Source organism: Lactuca sativa, chromosome 5, assembly GCF_002870075.4.
Source record: "Lactuca sativa cultivar Salinas chromosome 5, Lsat_Salinas_v11, whole genome shotgun sequence".
NCBI classification, from domain to species: Eukaryota; Viridiplantae; Streptophyta; class Magnoliopsida; order Asterales; family Asteraceae; genus Lactuca; species Lactuca sativa.
Genome location: NC_056627.2, coordinates 246336994 through 246351187, shown reverse-complemented (window position 1 = coordinate 246351187; position 14194 = coordinate 246336994). Strand labels below are relative to the sequence as shown.

General features: G+C 40.4%; 1 protein-coding gene across 1 annotated transcript; it reads left to right on the top strand.

Moving 5' to 3' along the window:
* Positions 1-10532: 10532 nt before the first annotated feature.
* Positions 10533-12892, top strand: LOC111908736 (F-box protein CPR1). The gene is made up of 2 exons (XM_023904554.3): positions 10533-11846; positions 12605-12892. Exon 1 carries the CDS (start codon positions 10657-10659, stop codon positions 11836-11838), a length of 1182 nt encoding a protein of 393 aa, XP_023760322.1. The 5' UTR covers positions 10533-10656; the 3' UTR covers positions 11839-11846; positions 12605-12892.
* The last annotated feature ends 1302 nt before the right edge of the window (positions 12893-14194 follow it).

Here is a 14194-nt window from a genome sequence, read left to right as displayed (position 1 = left end):
ATATTTTATTTTGGGAACAAATTCCGCAACTGTTTTCTGTAAAAGATTACTCTGATTTTTAAAACAAAGCATAAACAAATCGGTCTTTTCTGGCCGTGAAATTGGGGATGTCACATATAAGTGCTGCAAGCTTGGGCACTTTGGTAGGGATTGTACTGCCCCTACCCCCACCCTTCAGACATCAGACCTTATTTGCTTTCATTGCAATCAAAAGGGACATAAAAAGGCCAACTGCCCGAGATTAGCACCAACAAAACCAATGGTGGCGCCAGCTCCAGCGACCCTACGGATTACTGATGGCCGACAGGGCAAGACAAATGCTCTAGTGGTGAGGATCCAAGCCTTCCAGCTGACCGCCGAGGAAGTGCGTGCCGCACCGGATGTGGTGAAAGGTATGTTTTCCTCTCCCTTACTCTTATTACATGTCAGTTATGATATTTGTGTGCTATGTTTATGTGTTTTGCTTAGGATCGTTCCATGTGAACGATATCCCATTACAGGTGTTATTTGACTCGGGGGCTACCCGATCATTTGTCTCTTTTGTTCTTAGCAAGAGGTTTTCAGAGTCTTCAGGCATGTTAGATTGTCCTTTAGAGGTCGATATTGTTAACGACCAATCTATCCGGGCATTAAAGGTTTTCAGAGACTGCGTTTTGAGGTTGTTTGATGAGCGATACCTCATGGATTTGGTTCCCATTCCTTTGAGGGGGAACATGGTTATCATAGGCATATACTTGTTGAGCCCTAATGGGGTGGTGATCGACTGTGCGCAACAGTTAGTACATGTTAGGACCCCAAGTGGGGGAGAGCTGGTGATTCAGGGTGAGAGGCCGTAGCACGGACCAACCATGTGTTCGGCAGTGAGGGATGGGCGCTACCTTCAGCAAGGTTGCGCAGGGTATGTCGCCTACATCATGGATACCCGGGAGACGGGTGAGGCGACTGTGAGTGATGTGTTAGTGGTGTGAGAGTATCTAGACATATTTCCAGAGGAGCTGCCTGGGATACCTCCGGGGAGATGGGTGGAGTTCATGATCAACCTAGTCCCAGGTGCGGCTCCGATAGCCAAGACACCATATCGGTTGGCTCCTCCCGAGATGCAGGAAGTTGTCTACAAAGTTGCAGGAGCTGTTAGACAAGGGATTCATTAGGCCGAGCAATTCGCCCTGGGGATCCCTGATCGTGTTTGTGAAGAAGAAGGACGGGTCGCATTGGATGTATATAGACTACTGGGAGCTAAACAAGGTAACGGTGAAGAACCGTTACCCACTCCCAAGGATTGATGATCTCATCGATCAACTACAATGGGCATCTTGGTTTTCCAAGATAGATTTGCGTTCAGGCTACCATAAGATGCGAGTCAGAGATGAGGATGTACAGAAGACTGCTTTCCGAACTCGTTATGGCCACTACGAGTTCGTGGTGATGCCCTTCAGGCTCACCAATGCTCCTTTCGTGTTCATGGACCTCATGAAACGCGTATACAGACCGATGTTGGATCGGTCTGTGATAGTCTTTATCGATGACATCCCGGTTTACTCCAAGACGCAGGAGCAGCACAAGGATCACTTGCGGGAGATGTTGGATAACCTGAGGAGGGAGAGCAAAGTTGTGTTTACAAGAGGAGTTAGGTACAAAGTTGTGTTTGAGTACGGCTTACCATCCGCAAACTGATGGTCAGAGCGAAAGAACGATTCAGACGTTGGAAGATATGCTGAGAGCATGTACCCTCGAATTCCAAGGGAATTGGGACGAGCACTTACCTCTGGTAGAATTTTCCTACAACAATAGTTTTCACTCGAGCATCAAGATGGCTCCTTATCAAGCCTTGTATGGGCAGAAGTGTCGTACGCCGTCTTGTTGGCTTGAAGCCGGAGAGAAGCAGTTTATGGGCCCCGAGATAGTCCATGAGACTGCTGAGAAGTTGAAGGAGATTAGGGAAAGGATGTTAGCAGCCCAGGATCGTCAGAAGAGCTATGCTGACAAGAAAGACGACCGATAACTTTCAAAGTTGGGGATTCCGTTTTGCTTAAAGTCTCACCGTGGAAGGGACTTATATGATTTGGGAAACGAGGAAAGTTGAGTCCAAGGTTTATTGGACCGTTCAAAGTTCTTCAGAAGATAGGGAACCAAGCTTACAAGCTGGAATTGCCCGAAGAACTCAATGGTATTCATAACACCTTCCATGTGTGTTATTTGAGGAAATTCACGGGAGATGTTCCCGACATAATTCCAATCTCAGAGTTAAGGATGGATGAAAATAAAAGGTTGATCGAAGAGCCTGAGGCAATTGTTGACCATAAGACTAAGAAGTTACGACGCAAGATGGTCGACTTGGTGCTAGTCCGATGGAAACATTCGAATGGGCCGAATCTCACTTGGGAAACAGAGGATGACATGATGAGTCGCTATCCACATCTGTTTGCTGATGCATGATTCCGGGACGGAATCATCCTAAGGGGGAGAGAATTGTAACGCCCGGGTTACAGGGCTAAGCATTTTTGTCAATATAATAGTCTAGGTCAACTCTTGTAACTCTTTTTTTGAAGTAATAAAAATGAAATATTTGAGTATTATGTGAATTATGTGTATTTATGTGCTTATAATTTAATTATAAATGTATAATTAATAAATAATAAAAATAAGTGTCAAAATTAAAGTATAAGATAATCCCGATATCTCTACATAAAGTTGTAGAATATGTCTCAAGGTTTTCGTACATATAAAGAATGCCGAAATCCGAGTTATAACGAAGAAGTTATGACCCGTCGAAGTTTTACGGCAAAACCGGCACGGCACCGGGAAGCGTAAATAGTGAATTTACGATAGAGCGAGATTTAGCCTTAGCAATCTAAACAAAAGTTGTAGAATATGTTAAACTAAGAGCGTCGATAAAAAGAACGCCCAAATCTGACTTCGTATGAGGAAGTTATGATTTTTCTAAGATTCGGCTTAGCAGTGCACGACCCGAAACTCGAATTTTAGTTCGAGCGGTTTTTGGCCTACGCAACCTAAATGAGAGTTGAAGATCTCATTAATAGGAACTCAACGGTAAAAAGATGGACGAAAACAAAGTTCGTATGAAGGAGTTACGAATTCTTTGCGGTCATTTAACAGTCTAAAGGCCTCCTACTGTTAAATTTGAGATCGGTCAAGAATTAGCTGACGGAGTCTAAACGAAAGTTGTAGAGTACGTCTTCACCTACGCGTGGATATAAAGAACGTCAAAAACGGAGTTCGTATGAACGAGTTACAAATTATAATAACATATTTACGTATTAAAATAAAGTATAAATCATGTATACGTACACATATATATACATATGTATATATCATTAGAAAGGTATCGACGATGCGGTCATTATAAGACTAATGTTGAGTTCTTTCGACATTAGTTTAGTACAAATATCATTAAATCCATTTATAATAGTATTATAGAGGGGTGTTTAGTTGTTTATATAACTAAAAGGTCATTAAGTAATTATGGAGGGTAGTTTTTGAAAATTCAATTAGTATAAATAAGAGCCTTGGGCTCTCATATTTCTTGCACCATTCTCTTGATTCAAGAGTCTTTCTCTCCTTATCCCCCGAGCATTTCGGTCCCTCGTGATTCGACTTCTCTTTCTGTAGCTTAGTATAGTAAGGTGAGCGCTGAAGCGCTGCACGAATCTTTCTTAGAAAGATTCAGCGACGAAGTTCTGCCCCTGCAGAGCCCGACTCCTAGCTAAAACCCCCTTGTAAGTAAGTTATGCTTACCTTATTTTAATATAGCTTATATTTAAAATTAATATTGTTATTATGAACTTATAATAAATATTTGAGCTATTATTATAACTTATATAAGTGTCGTTATAATATTTTTTTTAACTACTCGCGGTACGGGGAATCTGGTTTAAAGGGCCGCATAGGGTTGTTGGATTTCAGAAGTGCTATATGCCAAAATGGTCCTGCCCTCCGGTGTTTTATGTCTGGCCCCTGTCTGTACATAGTGGTTGGAAAATATTGTTTAACGCTTATATAATAATAATAATACTAAGACTAATAGTTGGTCACGGTAAATATTAGACTAAAATTTAGCGATAATAATGCTAGGTTTCGTCGAAGGAAAATAGAATCGTTAGAAGCAAGCGCTGCCCGATTTTGGAATCATCACCTTAACAAGTGAGTGCATAGTTACTTTCAGCTTACACATAGATATGAAGTATTTTATATAAATTACGTGCTATATGTGCATATTATCTGAATACTTGCTATCTATGCTAGATGAACATTGTTATACATGTTTTCAATGATTTAAACTGTATATGTATTTTATATCTACGAAAATGTTGGGGTAAAACATGGGTAGATGTAATAGCTGATGTGTGATAAAATGATGAGAGGCCTCGATGTTGATGTTGTTGTTTCTGTCATCTAGCGGAGTATGGATGACGACCACGGACTCTTCTAGACAGTCCAGTGGAACGCTAGCAGGCTCGCAACCTGTAGGTGTTTGTGAACGACGTGTTCACCGGTGTACTCCATCCCCCACATGGTTGCCTTTAGGACATTTATTGCTGAGGAATCCCCTTAGCAGTAGTGTCCGTCCCGATGATGATCCTTAGGCTAGGTCCCTTATGATAGGTGTTTAGGGACGTAAAGTGAGGATAACGGGAACGGGTAATCGGGTTATTGTTGATTGAATTAATAAACTTATTTATTGTGGGTTGAAAACCCTATGTGCTCACCAGGCTCCCAAGCCTGACCCACTCAGTTTTATGTATTACAGGTAGTGGCGCATGAGCATAGGTGTGATGTTTTGGACGAGGGATTACGGATATAGGCCTGTAGATATGAAATAATGTAGTAAGGCTTATATTGTACTGTTTATGCTTTTGATCTGTACGAACATGACATCCCGAGTCTTTTAATGAAATACATTTCTATGGAAATGCTTTGATAAATCTTTATCATATTTTTGTTTTGGGACAAATTCCGCAACACTTTCATTTAAAATGTAACTCTGATTTTTAAACAAAGCATAAACAAACCGGTCTTTTCTGGCCGTGATTTTGGGGATGTCACAGCAGTACCCTTGAACCGACTGACGAAGAAGACCGTTGTATTTCGCTAGGGGTCTGAGCAGCAGGCAGCGTTCGAGATGTTGAGACGGAGGTTGTGCTAGGCGCCGAACCTTGCCCTGCCAGAGGGCGTGGAGGATTTTGTAGTGTATTGCGATATGTCCATTGCGGGATTAGGTGCAATTTTGATGCAGAGGGGGCACGTCATTGCCTACGCCTCGAGGCAACAGAAGCCTCACGAGGCGAGCTACCTGATACACGATCTGGAGTTGGGGACGGTTGTCTTCGCCCTCAAGATTTGGCAGAACTACCTCTGTGGGGTCCGATGTACCATTTGCACGGACCACAAGAGCTTGAGGTACCTCATGGATCAGCTGTATCTGAACATGAGGCAGCGTCGGTGGCTAGATGTGGTAAATGATTACGACTGTGAGATCCTCTACCACCCGGGGAAGGCCAATGTGGTGGCTGATGCACTTAGCCGAAAGGCAGCCCTGATCAGAGACATTTTCTTAAGGATGATGGTGGTGACTCCACTTTTGGAGCAAACCTGAGAGGCGTAGGTTGAGGGTATGCAAGAGGAGTGCCGAAAGTGTGAGCGGATCATAGGCCAAGTGGCCTCGTTTGACTATGACAGTCATGGGTTTCTGAGCTTGCATGGGAGGGTATGGGTTCCGTACTGGGGTAGAGTACGACAGATTCTGATGGATGAGGCCCACAAGTCCAGATTTTCCATCCATCCTGGGGCGACGAAGATGTATAGAGATATTCGTCCTGATTACTGGTGGCCTTGCATGAAGCAGGATGTAGCTTGGTACGTCGAGAGATGCCCGGCCTGCAGGAAGGTCAAGGCTGAGCACCAGAGGCCTTATGGCAAGACACAACCGTTGGATATCCCTATATGGAAGTGGGAGGATATCACTATGGATTTTATCACGAAACTTCCCAGGACCGCACGTGGAGTGGATTCGATTTGGGTCATCGTGGATCAGTTGACCAAGCGTGCCCATTTCATTCAGATCTAGGAGAGCATTTCGGACGAGAAGCTTGCTGACATCTACATTAGAGAGGTAGTAGCTCGACATGGAGTGCTAGTTTCTGTGATTTCTGACCAAGACGTGCGATTTACTTCCATATTCTATAAGAAATTTCATGATGAGTTGGGTACTCGCCTGCACTTTAGCACGACTTTTCACCCACATACGGATGGTCAGAGCGAGCGGACCATCCATAATTTGGAGGATATGTTACGGGCATGCGTCGTGGACTTCGGTGGTAGCTGGGATACCTACCTTCCCTTGGCAGAGTTTTCCTACAATAATAGTTGCCACATGAGTATCGACCGTCCTCCCTTTGAGATATTATATGAGAGGAAGTGCAGAACCCCGATATGTTGGGGTGTGGTTGGACAGAGGGTCATGGGGAGTATCGAGGTGGTACTTAAGACGACGGAGAGGATTCAATAGGTCCAGAGTCGGCTTCAGACTGCTCAGAGTCGGCAGAAGAGCTATGTTGATAGACACTGATCGGACCTGGACTTCCAAGTCGGGGATATGGTTCTCCTGAAGGTGTCACCTTGGAAAGGTGTCATCCGGTTCAGGAAGCAGTGCAAGTTGGACCCCAGGTACTTTGGTCCTTTCAGGGTTGCAGCCAAGGTGTGCATGGTGGCGTATAGGCTGGACCTGCCAGCCGAGCTTAGTCAAATCCACAATACCTTTCATGTCTCCCAGGTGCGGAAGTGCCTGGTAGATGACTTTGCGGTGGTACCTCTATAGGATATTCAGGTGGATGACAACCTGAACTACATCGAGCAACCGGTAGCCATCCTCGACAGGAAGACGAAGGATCTGAGGAACAAGAAGGTCGAGTTAGTGAAGGTGCAATGGCAGCACAACAAGGGATCGAAACGGACTTGGGATACGGAGGACAAGATGAGGGAGCACTACCCCGAGCTATTCCCAGATGCAACAGACTTCGAGGACGAAGTCTAAAATAAGTGGGGGAGATTTGTAGCACCCGGTTCCTGGTATGTATTTTAATAAGAATTATTCATTTTTGCAAAGGGACTCGATGAGTTGGAGGCCCTAAACTCGTCGAGCAGGAATTGGATTTTTGGACGCAGACTTGAAGTCTACTCGACGAGTTGAGAAGCCTCAACTCGACGAGTAGAGCTGCCAGAGTGAAACCCTAATTTTCAGGGTTTGCACCTATTTTAGGACCTTAACACTTCATTGGGGCCTCCCTCATCGCCTCCCCCAGTCCATAAAACCCTAATCCGTGATCTAGAGCCTCTTGAGTGTGTGTGAATGAAAAGAGAGTGATTCTTTGGTATTTCCTTGAAGGATTGGAAGCTTAAAGTGCTTGGTTGAAGGATGAAGCTTTGGATCTAGAGATTTCGTTGTCAAAGCAGCCTTATTGAGGTATAAAGTCTATACCTTGACTATTCATTTACTAGATCTCTTCATGGGGTGGTTTAGGGATTTAAGGAGCATATTTCGGAACCATTCATGGATGCAAGCATGTTTTTGAGTCATGGCTTTAGATCTGGAGCCTTTGGGGACTCCAAGGCATAAAGGTACCAACTTTTTGGCCATAGAAGTCCCATGCAACTTGTGAACGACTTTTTAGGGATTTTTGAGCTAAGTAACCCACGTATAGACGTAAAGTTAGAAACTTTATGTGATATATCGACCCTATGAAACCAGATCTATGGTTTGGAAGCTTAGAACTCGACTGGAAACGACTAAATGGATTTGGACTATGGGGGACTCAACGAGTTGTTCATACAACTCGGCGAGTTGGTTCGTGGTCCCCCTAACCTTTTCTGTTACTGAGCAAACTCGTTGAGTCTAGAAGATGACTCGGTGAGTTGGCCATGGTTTGGGTTATGAAGATTGAGGTACACAACAAGTTCAAGGAGGGACATGATGAGTTGTGGATAAAAGGTCCCGATTATGCTATGACTATGAGGATGAACTCGACGTGTTCATGAAAGGACTCGACGAGTAGGATCGAGATGTGGTATGAAGAATTAATAGATTGACTTGTGGTATGATATGTGTCATATAATATTAATGAAAATTTCTAATATTATGGCACTTGTCAATAAGAGAATTTATTTATTTATTTATTAGAATAGAGATATTTATTTATATAAAATAATAACAAGATATTTATAGAGTGTATAGGAATGTATTTATAGAAAATAATAATATGTGTAGGGCATATATGACAAACGTCTTTGTACTTATTTTTAATTTTTCTATACATTTCTCATTAATTTACTAAGTATTTAAAAGCTAAATCAAATAGCATGTTTAGAAAACTTCGAAATATTCCAAGTACATTTTGTTACAACTTACGAGTCAAATTGCATGGGAGTAACAAACTCCTATAATCAAAGTAAAAAATTTATGTTTTATGTTCTGAGAAACAACTACTTAGGTCCAATCATGTAAAAGTTAATGAACATATTAAACGTAGAATATTACATACTAATGAAAAAAGTCGATGCCAAGTAAGTTTTAGGGAAAATGACTTATGAAGGAAATTAATTGTTGCCTTTGTACTCATTTGGTTACTTTTTTTTTTCTTTGTTTTATCTCATTTACCATTGAACTTGTTGTAGGTGTTCATAAAAACTATTGAAACCGACTATTGAAGGTCTCCGATAATTTTTATCTTCGGCGACTCTCCGGTCGTCTTCTCCGGCGAACCTTCGACAAAAATGAGTTTTTCCAGCGGACTTTTCTCAACTGTCATCCAAGCGACACCCACTGTTGGTACTGCTGCTTAGCTTTCTCTACCCTCCCCTCTCTCCCTCATGTCGATTTGCTGCCAGAAAAATGAAGAAAGGACGAGGCAGCATGCCACCTGCCACCTCCTCCTGCCATCACTGGAACCCACCTGCCACCTCCCTTTTGCCGTTGGTAAACCACCATCACCACTTCCTGCTGCTGCTGTATGTCTAGGGATGTCAACGGGGGCAAACGGGAGCAGAAATAGGTGCCCCTGCCCCCGCCCCCAAAATCAGCTTTTGCCCCCGCTCCCGCTCCCGCCCCCGGTTCCCCCGTTTACACAGCCCCCAGTCCCGCCCCTGCTCCCCCGGTTCCCCGACTTAAAATTAGATTTTTTTTTGCTAAAAAACTGCTTTGTTTATGGCAAAGCTATCTATTTATTTAGGCAAACAGCAAGCAGCAATAAAATGATTAAACATTCTCACTAGAGGTTGCAAACATCAAACTTTCTACAAAATTTGATCAAGCATTCTTACTTGTAGCTAATTAATTGATAGCAACAATATAAATGATTAAAGATACAATATATGAAATTAAGAAACCTAGAAAAGATTAATTGCAAGCATCGAGTTCTATAGCAGTATTCTACAAACTTATACTTAATTCATTGATAACATACAGTATATGAAATTACGAAACCTGGAAAAGATTAATTGCAAGCAGCAGAAATCAGTGGGAGTGATAAACAGAAATCGGTGAGAGTGAGAAGTAGAAATCGGTGAGAGTGAGAATTTAGAAGCAGAAATTGAAAGCAGCAGAAATTGATAGCAACAACAGGTGGTATTTACCGTTAATTGTGGAAGGCTTCGGCAACGGTGAGCCGGTGACGGAAGAAAGCCGAAGTCGCAGCCTCGCAGGTAGCCCGTGGGAGTTGGAGATTGGAGAAGTTGCGTAGGCAGTCGTCACTACTCACTCACCACTCGCCGGTCGAAGACTGGGAGTACAGGTCGCCGACTATGGGAACCGGAAGGAGAAGGAGAAGGAAGATGAAGTCCTCAAAACTAGAAAGTCGCCCTTCCTATTTGCCCCCCATTCGTGAGTGACGATTGAAAACGGACGGAAGAAAGATCAAGCCCTAATTTTTCATTTGTAATTTCCATTATATATATATATATATATATATATATATATATATATATATATATATATATATATATATAATAAAAAAATAAACGGGGCCCCTACGGGAGTACGGGACGGAAATACTCACTCCTGCCCTCGGTCCCGAAAATAAACGGGAGTTAATATCGCCCCCTTCCCGCTCCCGCTCCCGATTTTTTTTTTTTAAAATTAGTCTCGTACGGTATCGGGGTCCCACGGGGACAGGGTCCCGCGGGAGTTTTTGACATCCCTATGTATGTCATCCAGTCGAGACCCAATGATCCGTTGAAAAACTCATTTTTGTCGGAGGCTCGCCGAAGAAGACGATCGGAGATAAGAAATTGTCGGAAACCTTTAATAGCCGGTTTCAATGGTTTTTGTGAAAACCTACAACAAGTTTAACGGTAAATCAAATACAAAAAAAAATGACCAAAAAAGACAATAGTTAATTACTCACATAAGTCATTTTCCCTAAGCTTTAAGGACAAGCATGTGATTCTTCAAAAGTTGAGGGGTTGATTTGGAATTGAATATGGTAGTTGGGGTTCCTATTTACACCATTCAAATGGCAAATGCGCATTTGGTTCCGATAAAGTGATAAAATGAAATGGTCCATAGACGGAACGTAAAGTAAATTGAAAGAAGTAAAAAGCTTGCAAGCCAAAAAGCAGTTGATGCTCACAAGTGATCTATGAACTATGTCGGATGTTCCGATGCCGCCGGATCTACTCGCCCAAATCCTCTCATGGTTGCCGGTAGCTCCGCTTCTGCGATTCAGGTCTGTTTCCAAAACCTTTCGTGCCCTAATTGATAGCGACTATGTGATTAAGCTCCAACTCAATCACTCACTCCAAACCAACACTAATCTCAATATCATTTTCGGCGGTGATAGAACGCTTTGCTATCTTAACTTAGATTCATCTGCTAAAGTTGTTAACAAAATAGATAACCCTTTATACTTTGCAATTTTCGAAACTGTAATTTTGGGTTCTTGTAACGGCGTGGTGTGCCTGTGTACGACTGAACCGGATAATGAAATTGCGTTTTGGAATCCAATAGTCCGGAAGTTTAAGAAAATACGGTTAGCCCCAGCGAAATGTTCAGAAGGTCTTGGTCGAGGAGTATGCATCAAGGGTTTTGGTTACGACCATGTGCACGATGACCACAAGGTGGTGAGATTGGTTCAGTATTGTAGTTTGCATAATGAACTTGTTCACTCGAAGATAGAGGTTTTCAGCTCAAAAACAGATGCATGGAGAGAAGTTGGGGATTTCCCTTACTACCTTTGTTACAGAAGAAACTTCAATACATTTACTAAGGGTGCTTTGCATTGGTTGGTGAGTCAAAAACCTGGAAAGAGGGTTGATTTTCTAATTGCTGCTTTTGACCTCACAAATGATGAGTTGCGATTGGTTCCCCGACCTGAACTTTCAAATGAGCATTTCCATGTCAATTTGGCTATATTGGGAGGATGTCTGTCTATGGTCTGTCATTATCCCATGAAAAATGTAGACATATGGGTGATGAGAAGTTATGGAGTCAAAGATTCATGGACTAAGTTGATTTCAACCACAGATGTGAAGCTCATCAGGGAATTGGATTTCTTGAGGCCTGTTTCGTATTCTAGGAGTGGTGATGAAGTGCTCTTTGAAAAGAACTTTGACAGCCTTTACTGGTATCATCTTGAGAATAAGACAGTGAAAAGATTTAAGGTTGCTGGCATGCCAAGGCTATTTGTTACTGAAACCTTTACAGGAAGCCTTGTTCAGGTGAACATTGGTAACCCTACTGGAAGTGGTGCAAAGAAGGAGAAAATTGAGAAAAAAGATGACAACAAAAGAGATGACTTTTTATCCAAGGGGTTCCGGCTTGTACTTTAAAGAAAGAAGTAAGTTAAGTGAATTTATCTTTCACATGTTATCTTTGTAATATATCTTTATATCATTATTTAATGCAGTTAGCTCATGATACCGCTAGATTTTCAAAATGATTAATATATGTTTGAGCATGAAAATAAAATAGCAGTTCCTGACCTGAAAAGAAAACTAGATGTGTATATGTTTTGTGGGAACTGAAGGAGTTAATGATAATTGCTTTCATACCCAATGTTTTGTTAGGTCTTGGTTTAAGAAAAAGGTCTTGTAGATGGAGGAATATCGACTTACTTTCAAATTTTAATTCTGTTGTTTTTGTACTATTAGTTATGTTGTTTACAGTCTTCCATGTTTTAAGCTAGGTGATTGACAAGAACATTTCGGTTTCTTAGGTGTTAATATATTATTTCCTGGTTAAAACGTCAAATGCAAGAAATAACTACATAGTTTCGTTTATTTTTTGTTTTCTATAGCATCATACTTTCATTTCTTTATTACATCATTATACCTTGAAAAATCCATCTAATTATAGCAAGATCGTCCAAATACAAAGCAATTTTCACTGCTATATTTGGGTGAAAATTGCAAAGTAGAATATCCTATTAAGAAAGAATAAATTGAAATTATAATGAATTTTTCCAAGTACAATGGCTTACAATTCTGTAGTTAAATGTTTCAAAACTAGGATGCTATAATAAACAAATAAAGAAAGTACATTGCTATTTCTTGTTGAATCTATCTGATGCCCATTTTACTGAATCTTTTGTTGCAGGGTCGATGAAGACCTCACCTCATGGGAAATCATATGGAAAGATGTTTGGGTTTTTCTTTAAAGATATAACGTGTTATGAAATCCTGGTGTAAGAGTCTTAACTTAGAATAGGTGGGTATGGATTAGTGTTGTCTACAAATACCTTTAATTAGGAGCTTTTGATGGTTGGATCCTGTTTAAATGACTTTGCTTGTGTGTATCCAAGGATCGTTTGTTGACTTAACAGCTTTCACCGAAGTATCTGCTTCGAGTATACAATAATAATACTCATCAACTGCCTTCTATATACATACTGAATCTTTGTAATATTCGGTTTGGATTATGTTCTATTTTTGTTGGTTGCCTTTATTTTGATGTTGGTGTATTCGTTTCATTTTGTTGTTTTTTTTTTCCTTTGGTGCTCGATTGATTTAACGAGGTTATATCTTGATGTGCTAAAGAAAGTCATGGAATTGCATTGAGGATTAACAATATTAGTTTTATTTATTTATTTATTTATTTATTTTATTTTATTTTATTTTATTTTTTTTAATTATAATAATACTCAATTTAGTGACATGGTTCTTTAATTTGTAGATTCATAAATAAGCTTTGTAAGAATGTTTTAACGGAATTGGGATACTTTAAGGTTTTTAAATTGTTGGGTTAGTACTTGGTAGGTAGAGGCAGATCCTAGAAGGCGAACGGTTCCTGTAGAGCAATCACTTATGGGAGAAGTGTTTCAAGCAAAGTTTTAAAAACCGATTTTTTAGTTAAACCGGTATGGTGATCGGTTTCCGGTTCGACTGCCGACCAGCGGGTCAACCGGTTTCCATAATTTTTATCTTTTTTTCTATTTTCCTACATATATATAAATCATGAATTTGACGTTACTAATTCAAACATTAAAAATATACATAAAAATAAATTGTAGATCTCAAAATATATTAAAATAACACCTAACCATAAGTTTTAGTGTTTTTTACATCAATCTATATACGTCGAAAATAAAAGAAAATATAATACCGAAACAAAATATAGTTTTAGATGAATACAAACACATAAAAAAATATTATAACATTTACCATATGTTTTTATTTAAAGAAAACTAAATAAATTTGAAAAAAATCACCAAAGTTTATTATGCAAATGTTTCTTTCTCATGTGTTTTTATTCAATTCGGTTTATTTTGACTGGTTCAACCAGATTTTTTCTAAAAACCGGTCAGTTCGGTCAGTTCAATCCGGTTCAAAAATTGACATAAAACCGGTGATAGTTGAGTCACTCTCTCCCCCGATGCCCGGTCCAACCGGTTTTTAAAACATTGTTTGCTCCTCCTATTGCTTCTTCAATCATTTTTTCCTCCTCTAACACAATCACTTTTTCTATTTCTTCTCTCCATTCTTTCCTTTCTTTGCACATTCAATTTCAAATCAATAATGCATTTATGATTTGCTTATCCTAATCTCAAAATTTCAAGAAGGAAATCTTTTTGATTTTGAATTTTATATATTAATTATCGATCCTTCACAACATACACATCTAATTACCACACACAAATTGTTGTCATTTAATCAAGATATGGTTTTGCATCGATTATAAAATTACCAT

Excerpts from the sequence above, each read along its gene's own strand:
- LOC111908736 (XM_023904554.3), top strand. The coding sequence starts at position 10,657 with ATGTCGGATGTTCCGATGCCGCCGGATCTACTCGCCCAAATCCTCTCA.